This window comes from Bemisia tabaci, chromosome 3, assembly GCF_918797505.1.
Source record: "Bemisia tabaci chromosome 3, PGI_BMITA_v3".
In the NCBI taxonomy this organism is placed as follows: Eukaryota; Metazoa; Arthropoda; class Insecta; order Hemiptera; family Aleyrodidae; genus Bemisia; species Bemisia tabaci.
This window is the reverse complement of record NC_092795.1, coordinates 9,663,109-9,686,117: the sequence shown is the minus strand read 5'-3', so window position 1 is coordinate 9,686,117 and position 23,009 is coordinate 9,663,109. Positions and strand designations below refer to the sequence as shown.

The 23,009-nt window shown below is 38.7% G+C and overlaps 1 protein-coding gene across 1 annotated transcript in view; it reads left to right on the top strand.

Moving 5' to 3' along the window:
* The first annotated feature begins 9,212 nt into the window (after window positions 1-9,212).
* The window catches only part of Cad74A (cadherin 74A), a 31,984-nt gene continuing 18,187 nt past the window's right edge, over window positions 9,213-23,009 (top strand). The window contains exons 1-11 of the mRNA XM_019042265.2: window positions 9,213-9,577; window positions 11,156-11,488; window positions 16,091-16,344; window positions 16,844-17,065; window positions 17,934-18,143; window positions 18,598-18,733; window positions 19,790-20,037; window positions 20,474-20,729; window positions 21,085-21,278; window positions 22,010-22,184; window positions 22,519-22,741. Of these exons, the coding sequence (XP_018897810.2) occupies window positions 11,167-11,488; window positions 16,091-16,344; window positions 16,844-17,065; window positions 17,934-18,143; window positions 18,598-18,733; window positions 19,790-20,037; window positions 20,474-20,729; window positions 21,085-21,278; window positions 22,010-22,184; window positions 22,519-22,741 (2,240 nt within the window). The 5' untranslated portion in view covers window positions 9,213-9,577; window positions 11,156-11,166. The remainder of the gene's footprint in view (window positions 9,578-11,155; window positions 11,489-16,090; window positions 16,345-16,843; window positions 17,066-17,933; window positions 18,144-18,597; window positions 18,734-19,789; window positions 20,038-20,473; window positions 20,730-21,084; window positions 21,279-22,009; window positions 22,185-22,518; window positions 22,742-23,009) is intronic.

Here is a 23,009-nt window from a genome sequence, read left to right as displayed (position 1 = left end):
GCTTATACATTAAACTTTTTGTATATAAATCCTTTAAATCCTATGGACAAAACTCCTCTCGATCAAATCATTAATATACCTGTTGGCAAATGCATGGAAGAAGAGCGGTTTGCAAGGATGTCAATTTATTCATGGAACCTGAGAAATTGCTGTTACAATGGACCACTAGACAAGGTACGAATTTCAGCATTCTGATACATGTTTCTAAACCAAAATTTTACGTAGAATACGATGCACACAACGAAAATTACCGAAATCTACTCCTTACAAAGATATTTAATGATTCTTGATGCATGAATTCAAACCACCCGCTCATGAAAACTCAATGCTCTACGTGATTCACATCGAGCGCTAAACGTTATTATGACAGTCTCTACAATATAAAAATCTGGCAACCTCGATCTTGACGCTTTGGCTCAGCTATAGCAAATTGCTTATAGTTTGAACAACACATGGTGAGAAATGAACATTGCTCGATTGAGAAGCTTGCTGACACCGTTGTAGTGCGCGATTTGACTCACGTAGAGCTTTGAGTTTCTTGTGAGCGGGCAGTTCAAATTCCTCGTAACTAATGTGTAGTAAAAACTTTGATATCTTCGTTAAGAGTTAGTTTCAGTAATTTTCGTTTTGTGAATCGTGTTTTACGTGAAATTTTGGTTGAGAAACATGTATCAGATTGCTTAAATTCGTACCTTGTCTAGTGCTCCATTGTGAATCGCGATTCCAGAAGGACTCCAGCGGCGACATCGACACTGACACGGTCTGTCACGGTCAAATGCATAATTTCATAAAAATATCTAATTTGCCTCTGGCCGGGGCCATTGCTCTCCACCGTGCTGCCCTGATAGCGAGGACAGCAGTAAGTGCATGCTAGGATGAACCTCGAGACACATGAAAGCATGTGCTAATTATGGCTCATACAAAAAGGCACTCACTGATCTCTTTGCTATCACGGCAGCATGGGATTGAGAAGCCGCAAATCGATGGCTACAGGATGGAAAAGTGCGTATCTTTACTGCAACGTTTCAATATCAGTGCACTGGAAAAAAAACACATTGGATCTAGAGTCCAGACTCTTAAAAACATCGACAAGAAAAAATACTCTTGATTCAATCAGATTTAAGCTTAAATCAAGAACCAAGCCTCTTCATTTGAGCGGATTTCCTTTTGATTTAAGCTTAAATCTGATTAAATCAAGAGTATTTTTTCTTGTCAATGTTTTCAAGAGTCTGGACTCTAGATCCAATGTGTTTTTTTTTTTTTTTTTTCCAGTGTAGGTTAAAAGGCGGAGCGTGATTGGTCCGCTATGTCTCATTAGGGTGGCCCAAATTTGGCGATGTCGGAATTTTTTTGGTCTTACCCCCTGGAACTGTTCCATTTGATCAAAAAACACTCTCTGCCAAGTTTCAGCCAAATCGGATAATATTAACCCGTGCCGACAGAGCCATCTTTTTTATATGGGATTTTACATTGAAAAACACTTTTTTCCGGAAAAATCCATTTTTCGAAAAATGTGTAATTTCTAGAAAAAATCTGAGGTCATATTCGGCTTCAGCAGGAAAAATTGAGTGGGGAAACATGTATTGGACACTTCAAAAAAATTTTTTATCCCTCGTTATAGCGGCGAAACAACTGAAACATCTAGAAAGCGCTAAATAAGGGTAAAATGACGGTGATAAAACTCAAATAATTACGTACGTCTGCATCTGAAAAAGAAGCTCATCATATGGTAGGTGTTTCGTAGGTACTTTTTTACGCTGAGTCCGAAAACGCTATCCATTTTTCTCTAGTTCATCAGGATTTTCCGGAAAATCGATTTTCTTGTATAAAAAGAGGATTTTCCGGGGAAAACTCAATTTTCAAGATATGAACCTCAACATGTGACGGGTGTGTTTTATGTGTTTTTTAACGCTGAGTCCGAAAATGATGTCAAAGTTGCTCCAGTACATCGGGCTTTTCCGGAAAATCGATTTTCTTGTAGTAACAGGGTTTTCCGAGGAAAACTTAATTTTTAGGAAATGAACGATCGACTTGTATTAGATGTTTTTGGTGTGTTGTTTAACGGTGAATTCAAAAATCATAACCGTTTCCCTCTATTCCACTTAGAGTTTCTGAGGAACGAAATTTTTCCCGTAAAAAAGGGAATTTTCCAGAGAAAACTCGGTACAATCGATTTCCCGGAAAATCCAGATGCACTGGAGCAACTTTGACATCATTTTCGGACTCAGCGTTAAAAAACACATGAAACACACCCGTCACATGTTGAGGTTCATATCTTGAAAATTGAGTTTTCCCCGGAAAATCCTCTTTTTATACAAGAAAATCGATTTTCCGGAAAATCCTGATGAACTAGAGAAAAATGGATAGCGTTTTCGGACTCGGCGTAAAAAAGTACCTACGAAACACCTACCATATGATGAGCTTCTTTTTCAGATGCAGACGTACGTAATTATTTGAGTTTTATCACCGTCATTTTACCCTTATTTAGCGCTTTCTCGATGTTTCAGTTGTTTCGCCGCTATAACGAGGGATAAAAAATTTTTTTTGAAGTGTCCAATACATGTTTCCCCACTCAATTTTTCCTGCTGAAGCCGAATATGACCTCAGATTTTTTCTAGAAATTACACATTTTTCGAAAAATGGATTTTTCCGGAAAAAAGTGTTTTTCAATGTAAAATCCCATATAAAAAAGATGGCTCTGTCGGCACGGGTTAATATTATCCGATTTGGCTGAAACTTGGCAGAGAGTGTTTTTTGATCAAATGGAACAGTTCTAGGGGGTAAGACCAAAAAAATTCGCAAAATAAATTTTACTGTGTATAATTGGGCCACCCTAATGTCTCATCGCTGCTTTGTCGTGTCTTTTTCAGGTGGAATGGATGACATACTGTCGGTAACTTAAGAGGTGCCGTTAGCTAGTCGTGAGTTCAACCCGACATAGGCACGACAAAGCAGCGATAAGACATAGCCGACCAATCACGCTCCGCCTTTTAACCTATGTCATCTATGCTGTCCCGACAAACAAAAAATTTCAACAATCAGGCTCCTAGGAGCAACTATTCGAGCTCTACGGATGTCCGTGTTGCATACGCACGGAAAAGAAGGCGTTTTGATTATGCAGGCACTCACCACCTCGCCCGCGGCGTGCAGCAGCAATGAGTTGCACTGCAAGAATCCAAAATGACAGACTAGGTCTTCAATCCTTCATCTTTACTACAAAAACATCCATGAGACATCCATCGCATGAGTAGCTGCACACATGCTTAGGATGTGAGTATCTTTAGTCCCTCAGTTTTGATAAAACGATTTTCTGAGCATGATTTTAAGAGCAACTTTTCATGTCTAACAGATATCTTCATAGTATAAACGAAGACTGGAGGACGCTCTGTCATTTCGAATACTCGCAAGCAACCTGTTGCACCACGCATGAAGTCGGAAGCTGAGGCGGTGAGTGCCTGGTGACCAAAACGCCTTCACTTTCGTGGGTATGCAACACGAACATCCGCAGAGCTCGAATAGTTGTATCCAGGGGTTATCATGAAATTCGTTTAGTGTTTGACCCATTTGACATTAACTGAGGGTGCCTCGCCTGTCACCCTCACCTCAACCCAATTTCAGCGTCGCCTGCTGTACCAATGAAGTAAACGATTATTGATTTTTATCGCGACATTGTCAATTTTTCCAAAATTTGCATTGATAGTTCAAATGTATTACAACAAGACCGGTCTTTGAAGTCGAAAGAAAGGTATATGAGCAGGATTTGTAGATTTTCCTTTAATCTGTATTATCGAGTCGTCCTTTGTTTAGATTTTTGCCCCTTTTTGAGAGATACTTACCTTTGACGTTTAAGTGTGAAATTTCTAAATGACAATCCTAGGGACCGGGCCTAAAGTTCCTCACATAAAATAGGTATTAGTTATAAGGTGTTAACAAAAATCATGTATTTGTGTCTTCTTAAGTTTTCCTTCATTCAGGGATTCGTCTAATTGAGGTTTATCGCGGCTCTCCCCCTTTAATTGCCCTATTCTGTCGTGCTATGGAAAGAACGCTGCAGGAGCATTCGAGAGTTGCCAAATTTCACCGGATAAAATATGTATTTTTGAGAAAAGTTATGCATATTTCTCATTGAGATTTTCAGACATTTCATATACAATTGAGAAAAAAATTATGTGGAAAATCTGGGGATATATGAATAATCTTCCCAGTAAATTCGTTTCTTACTGAAGGAAATATTCCATCGTCTAAAAGCTCATACGGCGTACTTCCTTAGCACGGCAGTATCGGATCAAGAAATTTTTATTTCTGGGCATTCATCATTTCCGCATAATAGGGTAACAACGGTCATCTACCTCCTACTTGACTGTTATGTTCCGATATAAGCGATTCACCTACATTTATCAGACATCGCCTTGTTTACTGGACAAATTCTTCAAAACGTTGCTTAAAATCCCACAAGAGGGTAGGTCAACAGTTGAATGAAGAAGCCCCCCGAAAGTAAAAGCACCCACCATTGCCAAGAAACCAGTGGCTGGGCTCGCTGGTCGCTGACCACGGGTCACATAATGTCCGTGCGGATGCAACAGCAACACTATGCCGTACTCAGGAGGAACGCTATATGAGCCTTCGGACGTTGCCAAATTTCCTTTACTAATCAAGAATTTTCGGGAAAAGTTATGTATCGACGGTGTAAGTCGGCAATCACATAACTCGGTTTGCGACGTCGCAGACTTCCTGTCATACTTTATTTTTTAAACGGAAAACTACTCAACGGCAATCATTTAAAACTGCCGTGATTTTTATTCCTCTCTGTGCGAAAAAAAATCTGCAGAAATTTCAAAGAATGATGTCAATTTGTTCTCTTTAAAAAAAAAAACATAGAGGCGGAGATTTCCAGACACTGCAAATGAGATATGTGATTGCCGACTTACACCGTCGATCAGGGCCAGATTAAGGGGGTGGCCACATGGGCCGTGGCTCATGGCGACAAATTTAGGGGGCGGCAAATTTTGAAATTTTTTGAATGTAGGTTTAAAAAAGTCGGACCCAGAAAAGAAATTATCAATAAGAAAAGGAAACAAAATCTCTTTTTCCTGAGAGTATAGTAATTTCTAATTTTGTCGTTTTTCGGTGATACAAGAGACAGCATCTTTAATTAGTCGAGTTAAGAGAGGAACTAAACACGTAATTTGGCCTGGAGCTCAGCGCAGAGAGGAATGATGACGAGGACTTGAAATGAAAAGGACAAGCCCTCGGCGCGGCGGTCGGCATGTGACACATATTAGCGCCTACAAGACTGCATGAAAACTTCACGCATTGCGCCAAACACAGTGCGGTCAGGAGCGGTGGGCGTGAAATGCGTAGCGCCTACAAGACTGCAGAAATACTTCACGCATTGCGCCATACACAGTGCGATCAGCGCGGCGCAGCGGCGGAAGTTAAAATTATTATACCACATTTATGTTTGTTCTCTCATAATTTTTTGGTTCATTTCTTATGAATGGAGAAGCAAAGTTCCGTGAAATTTTGCTAGTAGTGTTGACAGAGCTTTCGCAAAAAATGTATTCAACACGAGTAGGTAAACGCGTCTTATGCACCCCTCCCCCTCCGGCACGTTCACTTGATGGTTTTTATCAATGTTTCAAAACGAATGAGATGGGGGCGGCAAAATACAGGCGGCCCATGGGCGGCAAGTAGGTAAATCCGGCCCTGCCGTCGATATATTTTTTCCCCCGATTATTCAGAGAATGTTATTTGGACTACATTTTGCAATTTGGAACTGTAAATTCTAGCCCGGTTTAAAAACAACATATGGGCCATTAGTTTCCCTATGCACATAAGTGTTTTTCCAGAATAAGCAGAATCTATAGTTCCAAATTGCAAAATGCAGTCCATTTGTTATTTAATCCAAAATATTTTCGCGGAAAAATATGCATCATTTTCTTCAAAAGTAAATAGTTTTGAGAGGAAATTTGGCAACATTTGAATGCTCATATGGCGTTTTTCTTTGACACGGCTCAACACCTAACGCGATTTCGATGCTAACAGGCGGAACGGCGCGGCGCGGCTCCGTCGTGCGTTGTGCGTCGCGTCACGTCTCGTCTCACGTCACGCATCACGGCGGGAGATGACGTCATCTCCGATGAGCGCTCTCGTTCTGGGGAATGACCTGAATATGTGACGTAGAGTCTCGACGTCGGTCACTGCAGCATCATCCCATCAGCATCAACGTGATCCCATGTCCCACCAGCACCAGCGAGCAGCAGCCAGCCCAGGGTTAGTTGGAACACATTTTGCAATTTGGACCTATAGGTTCTAGCCTTGTTTAAAAACAACGTATGTGCCATTAGTTTCCCTATGCACATAAGTGTTTTTCCAGAAGAGCCAGAATGTACAGTTCCAAATTGCAAAATGCAGTCCAGTTCTTCGAGTGAAATCAAAAGTACCCTTCGTGCATGCTTGTCTGATGTATTGATAGACAAAGTTGGAAAAAAAATGTAAATCCGTTGTGGCTTTTAAAAGTGTGTGTTTTATTTTTTTTATAGAAAATCGTCAAATAGCTTTTCAAAATTATCATTCAATATTTTTGAATGAAATTCATGGGGGAAAAAGTCACAGGAAGTTTTGAGGAAAAAACGTTGGATGGTTCTCTTTTAAAATATGAAACATGAGCGGATATTTTCAACATAAGGGTGGTCCGGGTGATCCCCAAATTACGTAACGCGATTTTTCTGATGTTTAAACAAGTGACTTTAGCGCCATGTCAGTTCGCCTTCAACTTTTAGTATAGACAACATGGGCTCCCACGTGGTCGAATAGTGATAACACCGCGAAATAGCATGCGTTGCTTTACTTGGAGTCCACACGAAAAATAGCTTCTTACCGGACGAGATGAGGTGACTTTAACTTCATGTCAGTTCGACTTCAACTCTTAGTGTACCTAGGCAACATGGGATCGCGCGGGCGCGTGATCGAATAGTGGTATCATGAAATGGCACGATTTACTCAGAATACACATTAAAAAAAAAATAGTTTTTGTCTGACGAGAGGGGTTCGTGAGAACAACATGGGCTCCCATGAATCCGAATATTGGTATCATCGAGAACTGGTACGATTTACTTGGAATACACACAAAAATAGTTTTTTTTTTTGACGCAAAGAGGTGACTTCAATGCCATGTCAGTTCGCCTTCAACTTTTAATGTAGGCAACACGGGCTCCCAGGTGGTCGAATAGTGGTATCACCGTAAGAGTAAAGCTTTCGTAAGGCTGTATAAGCCACTGGCAAGCACCTCTCTGCCGTACTAAGGAAGAACGCCGTATGAGCATCCAGTCGTTGCCAAATTTTCTTCCGTAAAATACGAATTTACTGGAAAAATTTTGAATATTTTCCCTCCAGTTTTTCAGACAATTTAAATCGTAATTTGATCAACAATATCTAAAAATTTCAAGGAAAAATATGCATAAGTTTCTTTAAAAATACATGTTTAATTCGTGGAAATTTGGCAACTCTCGAATACTCATTCGGCGCTCTTCCTAACTACGGCAGTACTAACTCCCGCTTCATTACTTCTTACTCAGAAAGCTCGTGATGCTCCAGTACACTTTGTACACTCATTAAATACGTAACACTCAAACTGGAGAGAGGGGTCTTATAAGCCTGTGTTAAGGGCAGAAATGAAAAATTTTATGGTACTTAAGAAAATGAAATTTCGTTATGATTTTCCATGAAATTTTATCGTGACATTTCGTTAAATTTCATGAAATTTTCATTAAAAGCTCTGCAATGAACTCGGTATTCCATGAAACCCGTTGAGACAGTAAAAATTCAATTTTGAAGTTTTGGATGGAAAAATCATGAATCATATTTGGAAGCTTCTCATCCAGTTCTCGAATAAATGTTGCGGGTTGCGCACGCAGTCCCTGAAAAATCCAGGGCCGGATTAAGGGGGTGGCCAAATGGGCCGCGGCCCATGGCGGCAAAATTAGGGGGCGGCAAATTTTGCAATTTTTTTTAAATGCAGGTACACAAAAGATCGGATTCAGAAAAAAATTACAAACAAGAAAAGGTGACAAAATCTCTAATGTCCTGAGAGTTCATTAATTTCTAATTTTGTCGTATTTCGGTGATACAAAAGACTGCGCACCTTTAATTAGTTGAGTTAAGAGAGAAACCAAACACGTAATTTGGCCTGGAGCGGCGCGGCGCAAAGAGATATGATGACGAGGACTTGAGATGAAAAGGAGAAGCCCTCGACGCGGCGGTCGGCATGTAACGCCTACGAGCGCCTACGTTAGCGCCTACGAGACTGCATGAATACTTCACGCATTGCGTCAAACGCAGTACGGTCAACAGCGGTCGGCGCGGCGTGAAACGTACAGTGCCTACAAGACTACATGAATACTTCACGCATTGCGCCAAACACAGTGTGGTCAGCGCGGCACGGCGCGGCGGCGGAAGTTAAAATTATTAAACCACATTTATGTTTGTTCTTTCTTAATTTCTTAGTTCACTTCTTACAAATGAAAGGCCTTGTCCCCACAGAGATAGGTTTACGGAACTGAACTTTCGCGCGAAGTTCCGTGAACTTTTGCTGATAGTGTTGACAGGGCTTACGCAAAAAATGTGTCCAACACGAGTGAACGCGTCTTATGCACCCTTCTCCCTCCGGCACGTTCACTTTATGGTTTTTATTGGTGTTTCGAAATGGATGAGAAGAGGGCAGCAAAATACAGGCGGCCCATGGGCGGCAAGTAGGTAAATCCGGCCATGGAAAAATCATTAAAATTTCATGGAAAATTAAATTTAAGTTACTCCGTGAAAATTCATTTAAATCTCTAGTTGAAGGTGAAGGATGCTGTATTTTATCACATTTTTGTCGAATTAGTTATTTCTTTTTCCCTATTTATTATCACCAACCAAACCGTTACCGATTATTTCTTTTCCCTGTTTCTCCATATTTTATGATTTAAAAAAAATTCATAAACCACTTGTAATGCATTTATTTTCATTTATTTTTTTTATTATTTTTTTATTATTTTTTTTTACTTTTTATTGTCAGTTGTGCCTAAATTAATTTGATTACAAATAAAATTAGGAAAAAACTGTGCTTCATCAGTGATTTTTCTACCGGGAGGGGGGGGGGGGGGGGGGAGTGCGTAAAGGAAAGTGATTATTTGTTTAAGCAGATTAGAAACCTATGTGCTTGCGGGAGGGGAGGGATAAAAAAAATTCGATTTTCAAGAATCGTTCATTTGAGTTGGTGCGCATCCCGGTCCGATGGTGACTCGCTCGTCGCTCCTCCCACTATTCGTTCATGAGGATGTTGTTGAGAAACCAGTTCACAACCGGATGGGTGGTGGAATGGGGGCTCTGTGTTTATTTACATTTATCTGACGTAGCCTGATAACCTCAAAAGGGTGCAGTGCAGTGCAAGTGCAAGCAGAAGAAAAAGTAAAAAGATCAGCGTCTGGCCTGCAGTTGTAGATTTTTCCTTGTGATATTTTCTTTCCCTTACTCACTGAGTGTTTCCTACGTATTTTTAATGATTACGTGAAAGCATCAGCCTCTACCATATAAGGTAACAAGCTTTTTTCTCATACTTTGTACATATAATTTACCTATATGTCAGAAGAGTGGTCATTGCACTCTAAAATGTTTTTCATCAAATTATCTCTTCCTATCTCTCCGTTTATTTCCAGGAGTAGGTTGTGCTTGCACAGAAATATCTTATTTTTTAGGAACACCTGCCATACTTGGCTCCTACCTAATCTGGAAAGGATTGCTTGGCTCTCAACTGAATGCAATTTTTCGATCGTACCAATCGACACATATAAAATTTACCTAATTATTTATCATAAATATAATGGATATAATGTGTACAACTGATGTCTGAGATGTTTGCTAGAGTCAAGTACTCCCAATTTTCAATAATCAAAATTGATGATAGGATGTCGTACTCTGTCAAATTCTTCATGCTGTACCCTTCGCTGACATTTTAATCGTATCAAGAATGAGCAGGTATATTCATTGAATATATAGTTAGGCAAGATAAATGAAAATGCTGCCAGAAAAGAGGAAAAAGTTATTCATGCTGAACTGACTTGCTCATTGGATTGAATTTGGGTACAGACCTATGCTGGCAATCAGATTACTTACTCACTGTCCTGGTGTATTCCAGGTGTATTCCCGTCGATCAGTTAAAGTCCAATCGTAATAGTTGGTCCAGTTCTTGAGATGGTTCGTAATTATTCAGATAAATTGATATGTGTTCCGGAAAAAACTTAGCATTTACAAATTAAATATTCTACCTCTTCTTTATGAAAAAAATTATCAATCAACACATCCAAAAAGGTAGCACTCTGCCCAAATTAGTATTAGAACAAATGAAAAGTATGGAAAAGAAAAAAATAAGATTACCACTACGTATAAATTTGTTTCATATTGATGAAATCATGGAGAAAAATCATTCGATTTAAAATCCCAAAAGTTGCTGTTTTTTCTATCCGCCTGTTGAAGTCTCTCTGTGACTCAAATGAGGTGTTATGTTTCGGTACTCTCCAAGATATTGGGATCATGATATTCCTCTCTCAAATGTTCTTTGGGATTTTTACCAACGTTTCTCCTCAATCCAACTTTTGTTCTAGCCTGAATTTTATTGTTTACAAGTCACTACAGTTCACTCTAAATTATATGGCCAACTTTAAAATTCAATCTACCATCCGTAGCTGTAGTTTGAGTACTGTAGAAACGATATCCTTAGCAATGAATATAACAGATTCTCTGCCTCATTCTAAAAACCGTCTAATTTGCCTGATGAGGAACATGAGTGTAATGGTCTGCGGGGAAAAAGGGTAGTCCCTACACCAGCGAATGATCAGCAAAAAAAGAGAATAAATAAAATTCTAGCTCCCACGTATCCCATGAATTGTTGCAATGAATGATTATTCAAGGACTTATCAACTGCTGCAGCATGTACTAGGTACTAACACCGTCTTTCAGATATTATTAGCCCACACAGGCACTCAGCCCCTTACTTATATGTAGCATGTTGTCCTTAGTGGTCAGGACGAAATGCGACGACAAACTCAACTTTCAATTTTTTGGCGGTGATACAAATAAGGATTCATTTCTAACTTGAAAAATATTTTTCATCTAGGTTGGCCGGAGATGAGAGTCCCTCATATTCTCAACATTCTTGGTCTGTTCATTGGCAACATTTTTGAGATTTTAGCGGCCAAAAATGGGAAAATCAACCGACCACCACAGTTTGTCCCCGGCGGAGACATGGCCAGATTCTCTTTACCAGAAGATACACATGCTGGAACAGCAGTCTACAAGCTTCTTGCCTCGGACCCAGAGAGCACCACTCTACATTTCAGTATTAGTGGAGAGTATTTTAGTGTCGATAGGAACACAGGTGTCGTGACTCTTTTAAAACCGCTGGACAGAGAGGAAGTCGATTCGCTGGAAGTTATTATCAGTGTTACAGGTAAGACTAGTATACTCTTAGGAAAATTGGCAGTAGGGATCTCCACTATCAACTGAAAAATATTGAAAAATTATAAATTTAATGTGTGATATATATCGTCACCTTCCGGCCAAAGTATCATAAGCACTATGTGACATTTAAAAATTTCCGCTGCCATTTTATTTTATTTTTTACAGAGAAATTGTTGGTTGAATCGGTCCGAAAATTTCACTGAATTTTATTCGTGCTGCCAATAAAATTCAGTGAAATTTTCAAACAGATTCAACTAACACTTTCTCTGTAAAAAAATAAAATGGCAGCGGAATTTTTTAAACGTTGCATGTTGCTTGTGATACTTTCGCCGAAAGGTGATGATATAGCCTCAATGTCCAACAGTTCCTCTGACTTTAAAACCTTAAGACTCTAGCTTTTTTAAATTAAATGTTTTTGAAAGTCTCTAACTGAGCAATGGTAATCAGTGTGTCCTCTGAAATTATCATCCCTATGCCTACTATCAAAAGTCATGGACTCCAACACAGAGCCCAAAAAATGTACAACAGAATAATTCCCTATAACAAATTCACTTAATTTTGGTCCATCAAGATTGAAATTGTGCAGGAAACAACAGGAACACCATAAGAATAGTCGGGAAAAAGCTGTGAACTTTCTTAATAACAAGGAAACTGCATTGGTTACAATTTGGAGTTATTTCTTAAAATTGCTTATTTTATCCCAAAACCTTGCCCAAATTTATCTTTGCAGTGATTGGCCTTAACAGAAATAATGGGTAATTTTATGACTTTCACATTCGTGCGCAGACATATTTTTTTCTGTCGAGCAAGATCCCATAAAAATGAGAATGACAGACACCAAAGTGTTCAGAAACACTCCGCCACTCCTTACAAGAGAACTTCAATGTACTTCCTCTTCTTTTAGTTTTATAATTTTGGAACTCTGTTAATTCTTTTTATTGGTCAAAAAGCAACATGCTTTTGACCAATCAGAAGCCTTGATTTTGTCTTGTGACTTTCATCGCGGATATTCGCGGTTTTACTAGAACTCGCAGATTTCAGCGTCCACTCGTTGATACTTGAGCTTCATCGCGATAATAGATCATTCACAGTTATCAACGGATCCGCGGATATTCGCGGTTTAACGGATCCGCGGATATTCGCAGTTTTACTAGAACTCGCAGATTTCGGCCTCCACTCGTTGATACTTGAGTTTAATCACGATAACAGATCATTCACAGATTTTTACGGATCCGCGGATATTCGCGTGTGATTGCGATTTTCGCGGATGCTCAAGGATGAGCACTTATTTTCACGCGTATTTGAGCTTTAGCACGAATTTTCGCAGAATATTCGCAGTTTTACTAGAAATCGCAGATTTCGGCCTCCACTCGTCGATACTTGAGCTTAATCACGATAATAGATCATCCACAATTTTACGGATCCGCGGATATTCGCGTGCGATTTTCGCGGATACTCAAGGATGAGCACTTATTTTCACGCGTATTTGAGCTTTAGCACGAATTTCCGCGGGTGCTGAGGGCTTTCGCTTTTTATGAGGATTTTCACGAACACTCGCGTTTATTCTCGGATATTCGCGAACAGAGCCAAAAAGAGCGCGCCGAAGTTATGCGTTTTCGTAGAGCTTTTGGGTTTTCGCGAGCGCTCGGAGGGTCGGATTGCATGACATCAAGACGTAGCCCGGTGAGCCTTCGTTTATGTGCGCCCTATGAGCCCTCTCCCCCTCCTTCAGTGACGCCCCTTTGCCTTGCGCCCCCAGGGCCCATAAGCTCGCGGTTAAGCCCAATTCACACCATCAAACTTTTCATCCGACATGATTGAATGAAAAGTTGGATGGAAAGTTAGACGCAAAAAATTTGATGTAATTACCATTGCAGTGTGACATCGTCATCAGCATGCGGTTCGCGGAGATACAGCTTCGGCTCATGTGGGTCGGAAGATTTCGTTCAACTTTCCATCCTGGATGGGAAATTGAACGAAAAGTTGAATATGACGTTACATTCCAGTTTCCGTTCAATTTTTCATCAAATTGTCGCTTGCTCTCGTTAGTATCACTCTATCCAACTCTCCAAGTTGCATCCTACAGTTGAATGAAAAGTTTGATAGTGTGAATTTGGCTTTATCCAGCGAACTTTCGTACTCTCGCGGGCAGGGACATGCGCCAGTGCGCGAGTAAATCGTGTCCGAGGACCAAAGTTTCCCCAATAAAGTCAAACACCGGGAGCAGGAAAGTTCTTGGTCGTCATCGGGAAATTTCTCGGGGAATATTGGGAGAGTTCTCGGGAAGTATCGACAGGGTGTCTACCGTCCATAAAAACCGGAAAATATCTGGAAATTCGATGTTGTGTGGTAAATCGGTCTTTGATCAGAAAATTCTGAGCGCTGCAAGTATTTTTCAAACAATTGATTCTATCCATTAAATATGGTGTTTTTTTAAATCAAACGAGTATCACTCTACACTGGAAAAAAAACACATTGGATCTAGAGTCCAGACTTTTGAAAACATTGACAAGAAAAAGGACTCTTGATTCTATCAGATTTAAGCTTAAATCAAGAACCAAGCCTCTTAATTTGAGCGGATTTCCTTTTGATTTACGCTTAAATCTGATTGAATCAAGAGTCCTTTTTCTTGTCAATGTTTTCAAGACTCTGGACTCCAGATCCAATGTGTTTTTTTTCCAGTGTATTTGCACGAAAACTCAAGGAATCTCGTCTGAAATATCAGGAAAATCTGAAATTAAATTTTAGTAGACACCCTGATCGAGAAAGCTCTCGGGAATCATCGCAAAAGCTCCCGAGAACGTCCCCGGATCTTCAAAGTGTGAGGGATTACCGGTTATACGTGCAAGTGTTTTCCGTCGAAGTTTCTCGGGAGATCCGAAGTCGAGCTCATGACTCCTTTAAAAGACTCCATGTCTCCATTCAGTGGCAATTTTTTCCACGAGTCATACCAAATGGCAACGGCAAGGCCGCACCATGGGGGCAATTTCGGACTATAGAGACAGTCCAAATATTAGCCCAGCGGATGAGCATGCGTGTTAAAAGCCCAGGGAACGGTCACCTCGGGTGCCCCGTCGCTCTAATTGATTTGACAAGCTCGTTCTCAAGTGCGGTCACCAATTTTCCGCCTAATAGCAATCGCGCGGACCGTGTTGCTTAGCAGGTGAAATAACGTGCGATTTTTGGGAATGATTTTCGGTATATTTGCTCGGTTTGGCATCGTGGCACAGCGGACATTCTCCTACCGCGTTGACCAGTAGCGTGGTGTGCTTCGCGATGTGTAGATCGATCTGCCATTTAAACCTATGGAGAAGGATCGATTGTCAGTGTGTTTGCAACTAACTGCTTAGTAGTCGATTCTTTACCATAGCTTTAGATGGGGAAATATCGAATATCGATTATCGACCATTCATGCCTCGCCGCTGGCGTTGACGTGAGCTTCCACGCTTTGGTTGTCCGCCAACCCCGCCATCCGTGAAATTGTCCCGTGTAACAGTTTAATATCCTGTGTCATAACGCTGATGGACCATCTCCAATATCTATTGTGTCCACTTTGTCAGCGAAATGTTGTTAATTGCCAGGGGGGATCGTATCTTTTTGCTACCGTGCAGGCTGAAGAAAAAACACCGTATGGCCGTACGAACGTTGCCAAATTCGCCCCCCCCCCCTCCATAAAATAATTATTTTATTGGAAAGTTAGAAGTAGCGTTCAATAAAATGTTTAGAAGATTACATTTTGAATAAAATTATTTGAAAAATTGGAAGGAAAATATCCCTAAGTTCTCATAAAAATTCGTCTTTTTATCAAAGCAAATGTAAATTTGGCAACGTCTGAAGGCTCTTACGACGTTCTTTCTAAGCACAGTAGTTTTGGCAAACCACATGATTACCTCCTCTCCCCAGTGTAGTGTGCCGTGCTGAGGAAGAACATCGTATGAGCGTTCAAATGTTGCCAAATTTCGCTCAATGAAATGACCATATTTTAGAAAATGTTTGTATCTATGCAGTTGAAATTTTTAGAAACTCTAGATTACATTGCGATAAAAATTTGTAGAAAAATTTGCTTTAGAAAATTTTCAAGTTCTCTAGGACATCTAAATTTAATCAGAAAAATGTGGCAACCTCCGAAGACAAGATTTATTCAGCGTTTTTCCTAAGTAGGCAGCAATCCACTCCCTCCACTGACCTCTCAAAAAAATGTAGTGTCCTGTGCACCAGCACCCACACTTGCTCTCATATTTTGAATTCAGTCATTTTTTTTTAATTTAATTCTCAACCATCCTCCTCCTTTCTCTCTCGTCACTCTAATTAGGACACCCCCCTTCTCTCTCTCCCTTACTCTCGCTGTAGGTCTGAGTCACTTCCTCTTCTTTTTCTGGCAGTTTTTTTTCTCCCAATATCTCAATGTGTGGCATGAGATTTCTTTAACAATGACTTGCATTTTCTCGTGTACTCAATAATCTTTACCTATTGGAACCAAAAAATTATAATTCAGAGTTCTATTTCCTTTTATTTGTTTTCAAGTATGTTTAATAGCATTACTCATGTCGTATTATTGATGTATTACTGACGAATTTTTAATTTTTTCCAGATGAACCAATAGGAGGTGCAGAGGCAAATACCGTGTCATTACGGAAAGAAATTCCTGTAATTGATGTAAATGACAACAAACCTGTGTTCCTCAATCGACCATACGTCTTCTCTGTCTCTGAAGTGACAAAAGTCGGCACGACATTGTTCTCCAACATCACCATTACGGACAAAGATCAAGGGCTGAACGCAGAAGTAGTTCTAAGTTGTGTTCAGAGCGATGCATGTCAATATTTCTCTCTCTCCACAGAGAAGGTATATTTTTGGAAATACTTTTTCTATCTATGTTCACCAAAGGACCAGCCAGTGGCTAATGAATGGGTGCAGAAACTTCTCAAATGCGCAACCGACAAGTCATATGCAAAAATGGGGTTTTAAAAATGGGAATTTAGGTTCTGAAAAGCACAAAAACCATACAGCACTAGCAAAATTGTAGATGACTTTAAGGACACCTAATTTCCCGAGTTTAAATCAAGTACTGTGGAATTCATGCTCCTGTTGAATAGCGCCAGATATTCTGGGAATAGTGATTTATTTCTCTGAAAATATCAAGAACAAAGTAGAAAATATAGCTAAAAGCAATGAATTGAAAAAAATTTCATACTGAGATGTTCTTAAGAATTTGTGGCATCTCCCAGCCTAAACTTGTCCTAGGTGCTTTCAATCCATTCCTCAGTGTAAATTAAGTGTCTCTTTGAATGAGGAAGATTGTATCCTGTGCATAATTTTCTCTGTTTTTTGTATTTCATGGAAGGTTGGAGAAGGTGAGTTTATGGGAATCGTTACACTTGCGCAACCTCTGGACTTTGAAAAACAATCAGCACATAGTTTGATGATTAGAGCAACTGATTCAAACCCCAAAAAGAGGTTATCATCAACAGCCAATATTGCAATCAATGTGTTAGATGTACAAGATCAACCTCCTGTTTTTGTAAATGCACCATATTCATCTACCCTCAAAGAAAACACTCCAGAGGTTTGTACATATTTCAATACCAATGCATTTCAATTATATTTTAACTTAAAATTATAAACTTTAACTATAATGAATGAGTAAAATATAGAACATCTTCTTCATGGCTTTTTAACTGTCGAATATCACGCCATAGTATGCCTAAAATACAATTTTTTTTCTTTTTTTTATCAAGTTCTAAGGAAAGTTTCCTCTATTTATTTCAGGAATGTTCCTGTGCTTTGTGAATATGTCATAACTAGTGACATCTTAAAGTAACACAAAGACAATAAAAGACATACAAAATATTGTAAAAAATTCTTTAAAAGAGTAGTAAACTAGACCAAAAATGAAATGTCTGTGTAGTAGTTTGTACAAGAAAAATACATTAAAAGTGCAAATTACCTCTTCACCTCTTTAATCACAAATTTTTTACATAAAATGATTGAACTCTGATTATTTACAACTTCTTTTAAAACTTTAGGACATACAACTTCCAAACTGGTAAAAAATACCTATTTTACATTTTTTTAGTTATTTTACAAGATATGCTACAGGGATCTCTACTAGTTTTTGAAAAAAGTCAACGCAAACAGGTATACTAATGCTCAGGGTGTATTCCTGTCAGAGAGATTGTTCACATTTCCTCAACATCATACTTTTTTCGCTCCTCCCCCTAAATGTTCTAAACTCCCCTTTTTTCTCTCGCAGAGTTGTCCAAAATTTTCTTAGAACTTGAACCAGTTGAGACGAATTTTCCATACCGATCAAGTATATTTTTCTCTCAGAAAGTAACTAATGATCTTATTTTTTTTGTTTATTTCATTTTATGAAAATTCTGAATGATTTTCCTGCTTCAACGTTTTTTACAATTATGTATGATCTTTCGTAGGCCCAAGACGTTCTCACAGTCAAAGTTCAAGATGGAGACGCATCAAATCCAAGGCCAATCACCCTGTCCATTGAGAATGATAATCTTCACTACTTCACCTTAGTAGAAGCGGAATCAGGTGTATTTGTTATTCAAACTAGTGAAATTCCAATCGACAGAGAACACCCCAGCATATTAGAAAATGGCGGTGTTTACACCTTTAATCTCAGGGTAAACGTTTTTTCCTCTTTACTAAGACCGGAAGTAAAAAAATTGATCAATTTATTTTACTAAAACAGCTGTTCAAGTGACCCATTAACTTTGATGTTGGTCCTTAGTGCAAAAAGCTCTCTGTAATCTGTCTAAAACACGCACACTAAAAAAATTATTCATGAAGTAGAAAAAAATCATCCTTTGAATTTCGTAGCATCGTATTGTTTTGATTCTTGGAGGAAACTCATTCATCTCATCCATTGGGTACTCCGGAAAAATAATGTAATAATTTTGCTTTGTGTTTCCCTTTTTGATCCAAAGTTTTCCTGTAGTAGTTTGGTTTGCATGTAATCGCCAAATAGTCTCAAAATTGTTGGACACTATTTTGTTATTTTATTTTAACTAAATATTAATTGAACTAAAATGCAATCTCACTCATAAAATTAATGTTTAACCCTGAACAATTTTTCAGGCAACTGAGCTCATCAATGGACTGTTGCCGAGTGATACTAGCGTTGAACCTGTAACAATTGTAGTGACAGATATAGATGATCAAAAACCTGTTTTCAACCAACAAAATTTTTACATTAATGTCTCAGAAAGCATAAGTAAGTTGCTCTCATAATTTTATTCTAAAGTTAGATGCGGTGTACCTGGTTTGTCTGGTGCTCTGTGTGCTTCAGGACAGAAATCCTGATTCATCTATTCATTTCACACCTGCTTTTATAATAGCATTTTTCAAGGCTAGCGCATGTCATAATAATGCACACTTAAATAGGTATCTAAGATAAGAAGAAAAAAACTCTAAGAATGTGGCACAAATACTGCAAGTAATAGGATGGTAGAATAGTGCTTGGTCAACACCATTCCGCAGGGAACCCAAGGCCAAAAAATTCCAAAAATTAGTAATAAGAGTCTACTGTCAATGAGCAAGGGACTACCATGCTAATATTTGGAATTTATCAGCCTTGATTTCCCTGCAGAATGATGCGGATCCAGCACTATTTTACCATCCTTTATTTAAGATATCAGCAGTGAAACTGTAGGAATGTTTTCTTGATTTGTGAAGTTGTAGACTTCCTGTTTTACTTTATTTTTCGCGTAAAAAAAACCTCAACGTTCGTTCTTCAAACCTCCCTGATCATATTTCTCTGCGTGGAGCATAATTTGTGAACATTTCAAATAGTAGCATTGGTTTTTTCTCCTTGGATAAAATAAAATAGAAGCAAAGATTTTAAAACACTGCAAAGGAGATAAGCGTTTCTGTGATTTTTCCATCGATTATTAAGCTAAAATTCAGATTGATAGAATCAGCTCTCGTTCATCAGATCTTAGCTGGAAAAATCCTCCTCAGCAGGAAACACTGTGAACTGTGAGTAGAGCAAATTGAAATTTGGAAGGACCTATTTTGTCAAACAGGGTGTTTTTACTTCAGGATAATGCAACGCAGCAAATTACAACCACAATTAGTATAAAAACACTCTCAGCCAAAGAAGCACTATTTTATGTGGCTTAAACTCATTACATCAGATAGTTTATTATCTACTGAAGAACTTAGATTCCTGCACAAATCATTTTGCAACTACTCGTAGAAAATTAGTCATCCATGAAGATCTACACAAATGATGATAGTATCTCTGAATATCCTATTTGCTCATATTTAGGTATTGGAACTCCTTTACCTGGCCTTAGCATGACAGTCAGCGACAATGATGTGGGAGAAAATGCCCGTTATATTTTGGCCTTGGATAATCTGGATCATCGGATAAACCAGTGGTTCAAAGTTGAACCAGAAGCTGCAACCGGCCACACCCCCGTAGTAATCCGTGTCATCAATAATAAGGGGCTGGATTATGATCGTGGAGTCAAAAAATTACAGATCTCTGTTGTGGCTTACGTTGAAAGTGATTGGGTAAGTATTTTAATCCAATTAATTGTTCCCGTTTTTTTTTGTCTTCTTAAGATTGAAAATCACTTCATTAAATTAAGTGTTAATTCATTACTGAGATAGTCAATCTGAAAAATGAGCTTTGATCATAAACCTGTATTTTTATAGGTAGAATGTGGATGGCGGAATATGTAGTTAATAGTTAACAGGCGTAGTTAATTGGATGATTAATAGCCGCAGGAAAAATGTTTACATATTTCTGTCATTTGCAGAGAAATTAATGCCAAATATTTTTCATTCTCACCTCCAAGCGTGTAAATTGTGGGTATGAAAAGTCAAAAAATTTGATCATTTGGGTCAGGGAAAGCCTGAAAAAGTCAGGGAGTTTTCCTCACTGTGTCCATAGACAACCTGCTTTTATACCCACTTTTACTGAACTTCCATGTTTGTTAATTAATAGGGAGTGTTTGATGTTGGAGCCACCGCCGAAGTATTCCTCAACATTTTGGATGCCAACGATAACGCTCCGCAATTCTCCGAGGAAAATTATTCCTTCACCATCCCCGAGGATACCCCTCTTCAAACAATGGTTGCAAACCTCACAGCAACAGACGCTGACAGTGGGGATTTTGCCAAGATCAGCTATGTTCTACGTGGGTTCGGCATGGACAAATTCTACTCCGACCATCAAATGGGAGGGCTGTATGTGGCTAACAGTAAGTTTATGAATGATTTTAATCTTAATAATTTTATCTCATAGGTACCATTTTCTTTTAATTTTTTCCTACTCTTGATGTGCCAAGAACCACTGTGCTCAACCGAGGTGCAGGAAGTTTTTAGCTATGCCATTTTAAACATTCCTTGTTTTACCAAATTTTAATTTCAATTTTCCTCCTGACGATTTCTGCCTTTTTAAGATTATCGACAGGTTTGCAAATCTTTTAAAATTCATAATCTTGCTCCAAACGTTCCGCCTATTTTCACCGCAAAATTTCTGGACTCGAATTTCTTGCGTACGGATCAGCTTTATTACAGAGAGATGTCATGGAATTAATAATTTGTGTCTTTCAGAATTGGACTATGAGAAACAGAAATCGTATTCATTAAGCCTGGAGGCCAAAGATGGAGGTGGACTTGTTACTGCAGTGAATATCTTAGTTCATCTGAGTGATGTCAATGATAACGCTCCAGAATTTGAAGCAAACGAGTACCGTCGTTCAGTCAGGGAAGGAGCTTCATCTTTCCAACCTCAATTTTTTGTCAAGGTATACAAATCAAATAATACCTTTATCTCCATTAGTATGTACAAACTTGATGTCCTTAATTTTAAGGAATTCTCTTTAAAATTCAGAAGATTGTCATGAAACTTGCATCAAGATCCGGAGCAGATTTTGTATATCTGATGTCATCAACGTTCGGGGAAGCAAATGAAAGCTGCAACCTTCTCTAAACTGCCGTGCTAAGCAAAAACACTGTATGAACCTTTAGACATCGCCAAATTTCTTTCAATAAAAACAAATGTACCAGGAAAATTGTGGATATTTTTCTTTAAATTTTTTAGACAATTCTCTTAGCAATTTAATCTAAAATATCTAAATATTTCAAGAAAGAATATGCTTAACTATCCTCAAAAACACTCATTTTATAAGGGGAGATTTGGCAATCTTGAATATTCATACGGCGCTCTTCTGTAGCATTGCAGTTGAGGCCTGCGGTGCATTTATTCCTAGGAAATTTAGAAAACATAAGAAACTCTGAGTCGCCCTAATGATCCTGGGGGTGGATTCTTTGATGACATGATATACTTGAATACAGCATGTAGAATCATGTTAACCCAGCTTTATTGTAACATTCTATTTTGAAGCAAACATAACTAAAATTTGATGCCATCAGAAATATTATTGATACCACATCTTTCTGTACAATTGTTAGAGGATTAAGTATAAATTTTAAGTGTTTCCTTTATAATTTTTCTCTTCTTTAATCTTTCTTTCAGGCCATGGATCGTGATACAGAAGCCAATGGCAAAGTATCTTACAGTATCATTCAGTCGAATTCTGAAGTGATCTCTGTCAAGGAGGAAACGGGTGAAATATTCTTAATCCAGCCTGCAAGTTCCAGTCACACTTCCCGAGGACAATATGAACTAGTCATTCGTGCCACTGACCATGGTAAATTTGTGCTGTGTCTTTTCTTGTCAGCTATGTTATTAGTTCTCTCCGATTCTTGTAGAATTTTCTGGCAGAATTCAGAAAAAATAATAAGATAAAGGAAAAGAGTTCAAACTGAATTTGTTGAGATGAACTCATGTTGCACTGAAGCAATACCTCCAAGGGTGGCAAAGTGTATCATATAATTTTTTGGAATCGGTAAATATCAGCATAAACAAATTACAATTCAAGATGCCTAAGCTGTGTTTAGTCTATATTTGTTTTTCTTTCCTTTTCTTCTTCTTTTTATTTCCATTTTCTGGTTCTTTTAGTAACTAACGCTGATATGTTACAGGTACTCGGCCTCTCCACACAGATGTTCCTGTGTTTGTGCACGTAGGTGTGTCAGGAAATCAAAGGCCTGTTTTCAAAGGAGCACCATACAATGTCACCATTCGAGAAAATGCACAACCTTTGTCACCAGTCATTGCTGTGCAAGCAACTGACCCAGACGGCCCTGATAATCAGATCGAATACAGGATTGCAAACAGTGCAGACAATTTTCACATTAACTCAACGTAAGTTATCTTCGTACTATTTTGAATTCCTATTAAGTTCAGAAAATTACACCTAGCTGGGCCCAAACTGGTTTTAATCCTCCTTTAGAATTCAGTCTCTCGAAATCTTGTAGTAGAGACAAGATAATGTGAACAGAGAAGTCCATCAATGATAAAAAAAAAATGAACTGAATTTTAAAAGTGCAAAAGCTTTATCTGGTAATTTTAATCAGATTCTTACTTATTGGAAATTGATTTTGAACTGGAACTGGATTCAGCCTATCCAACA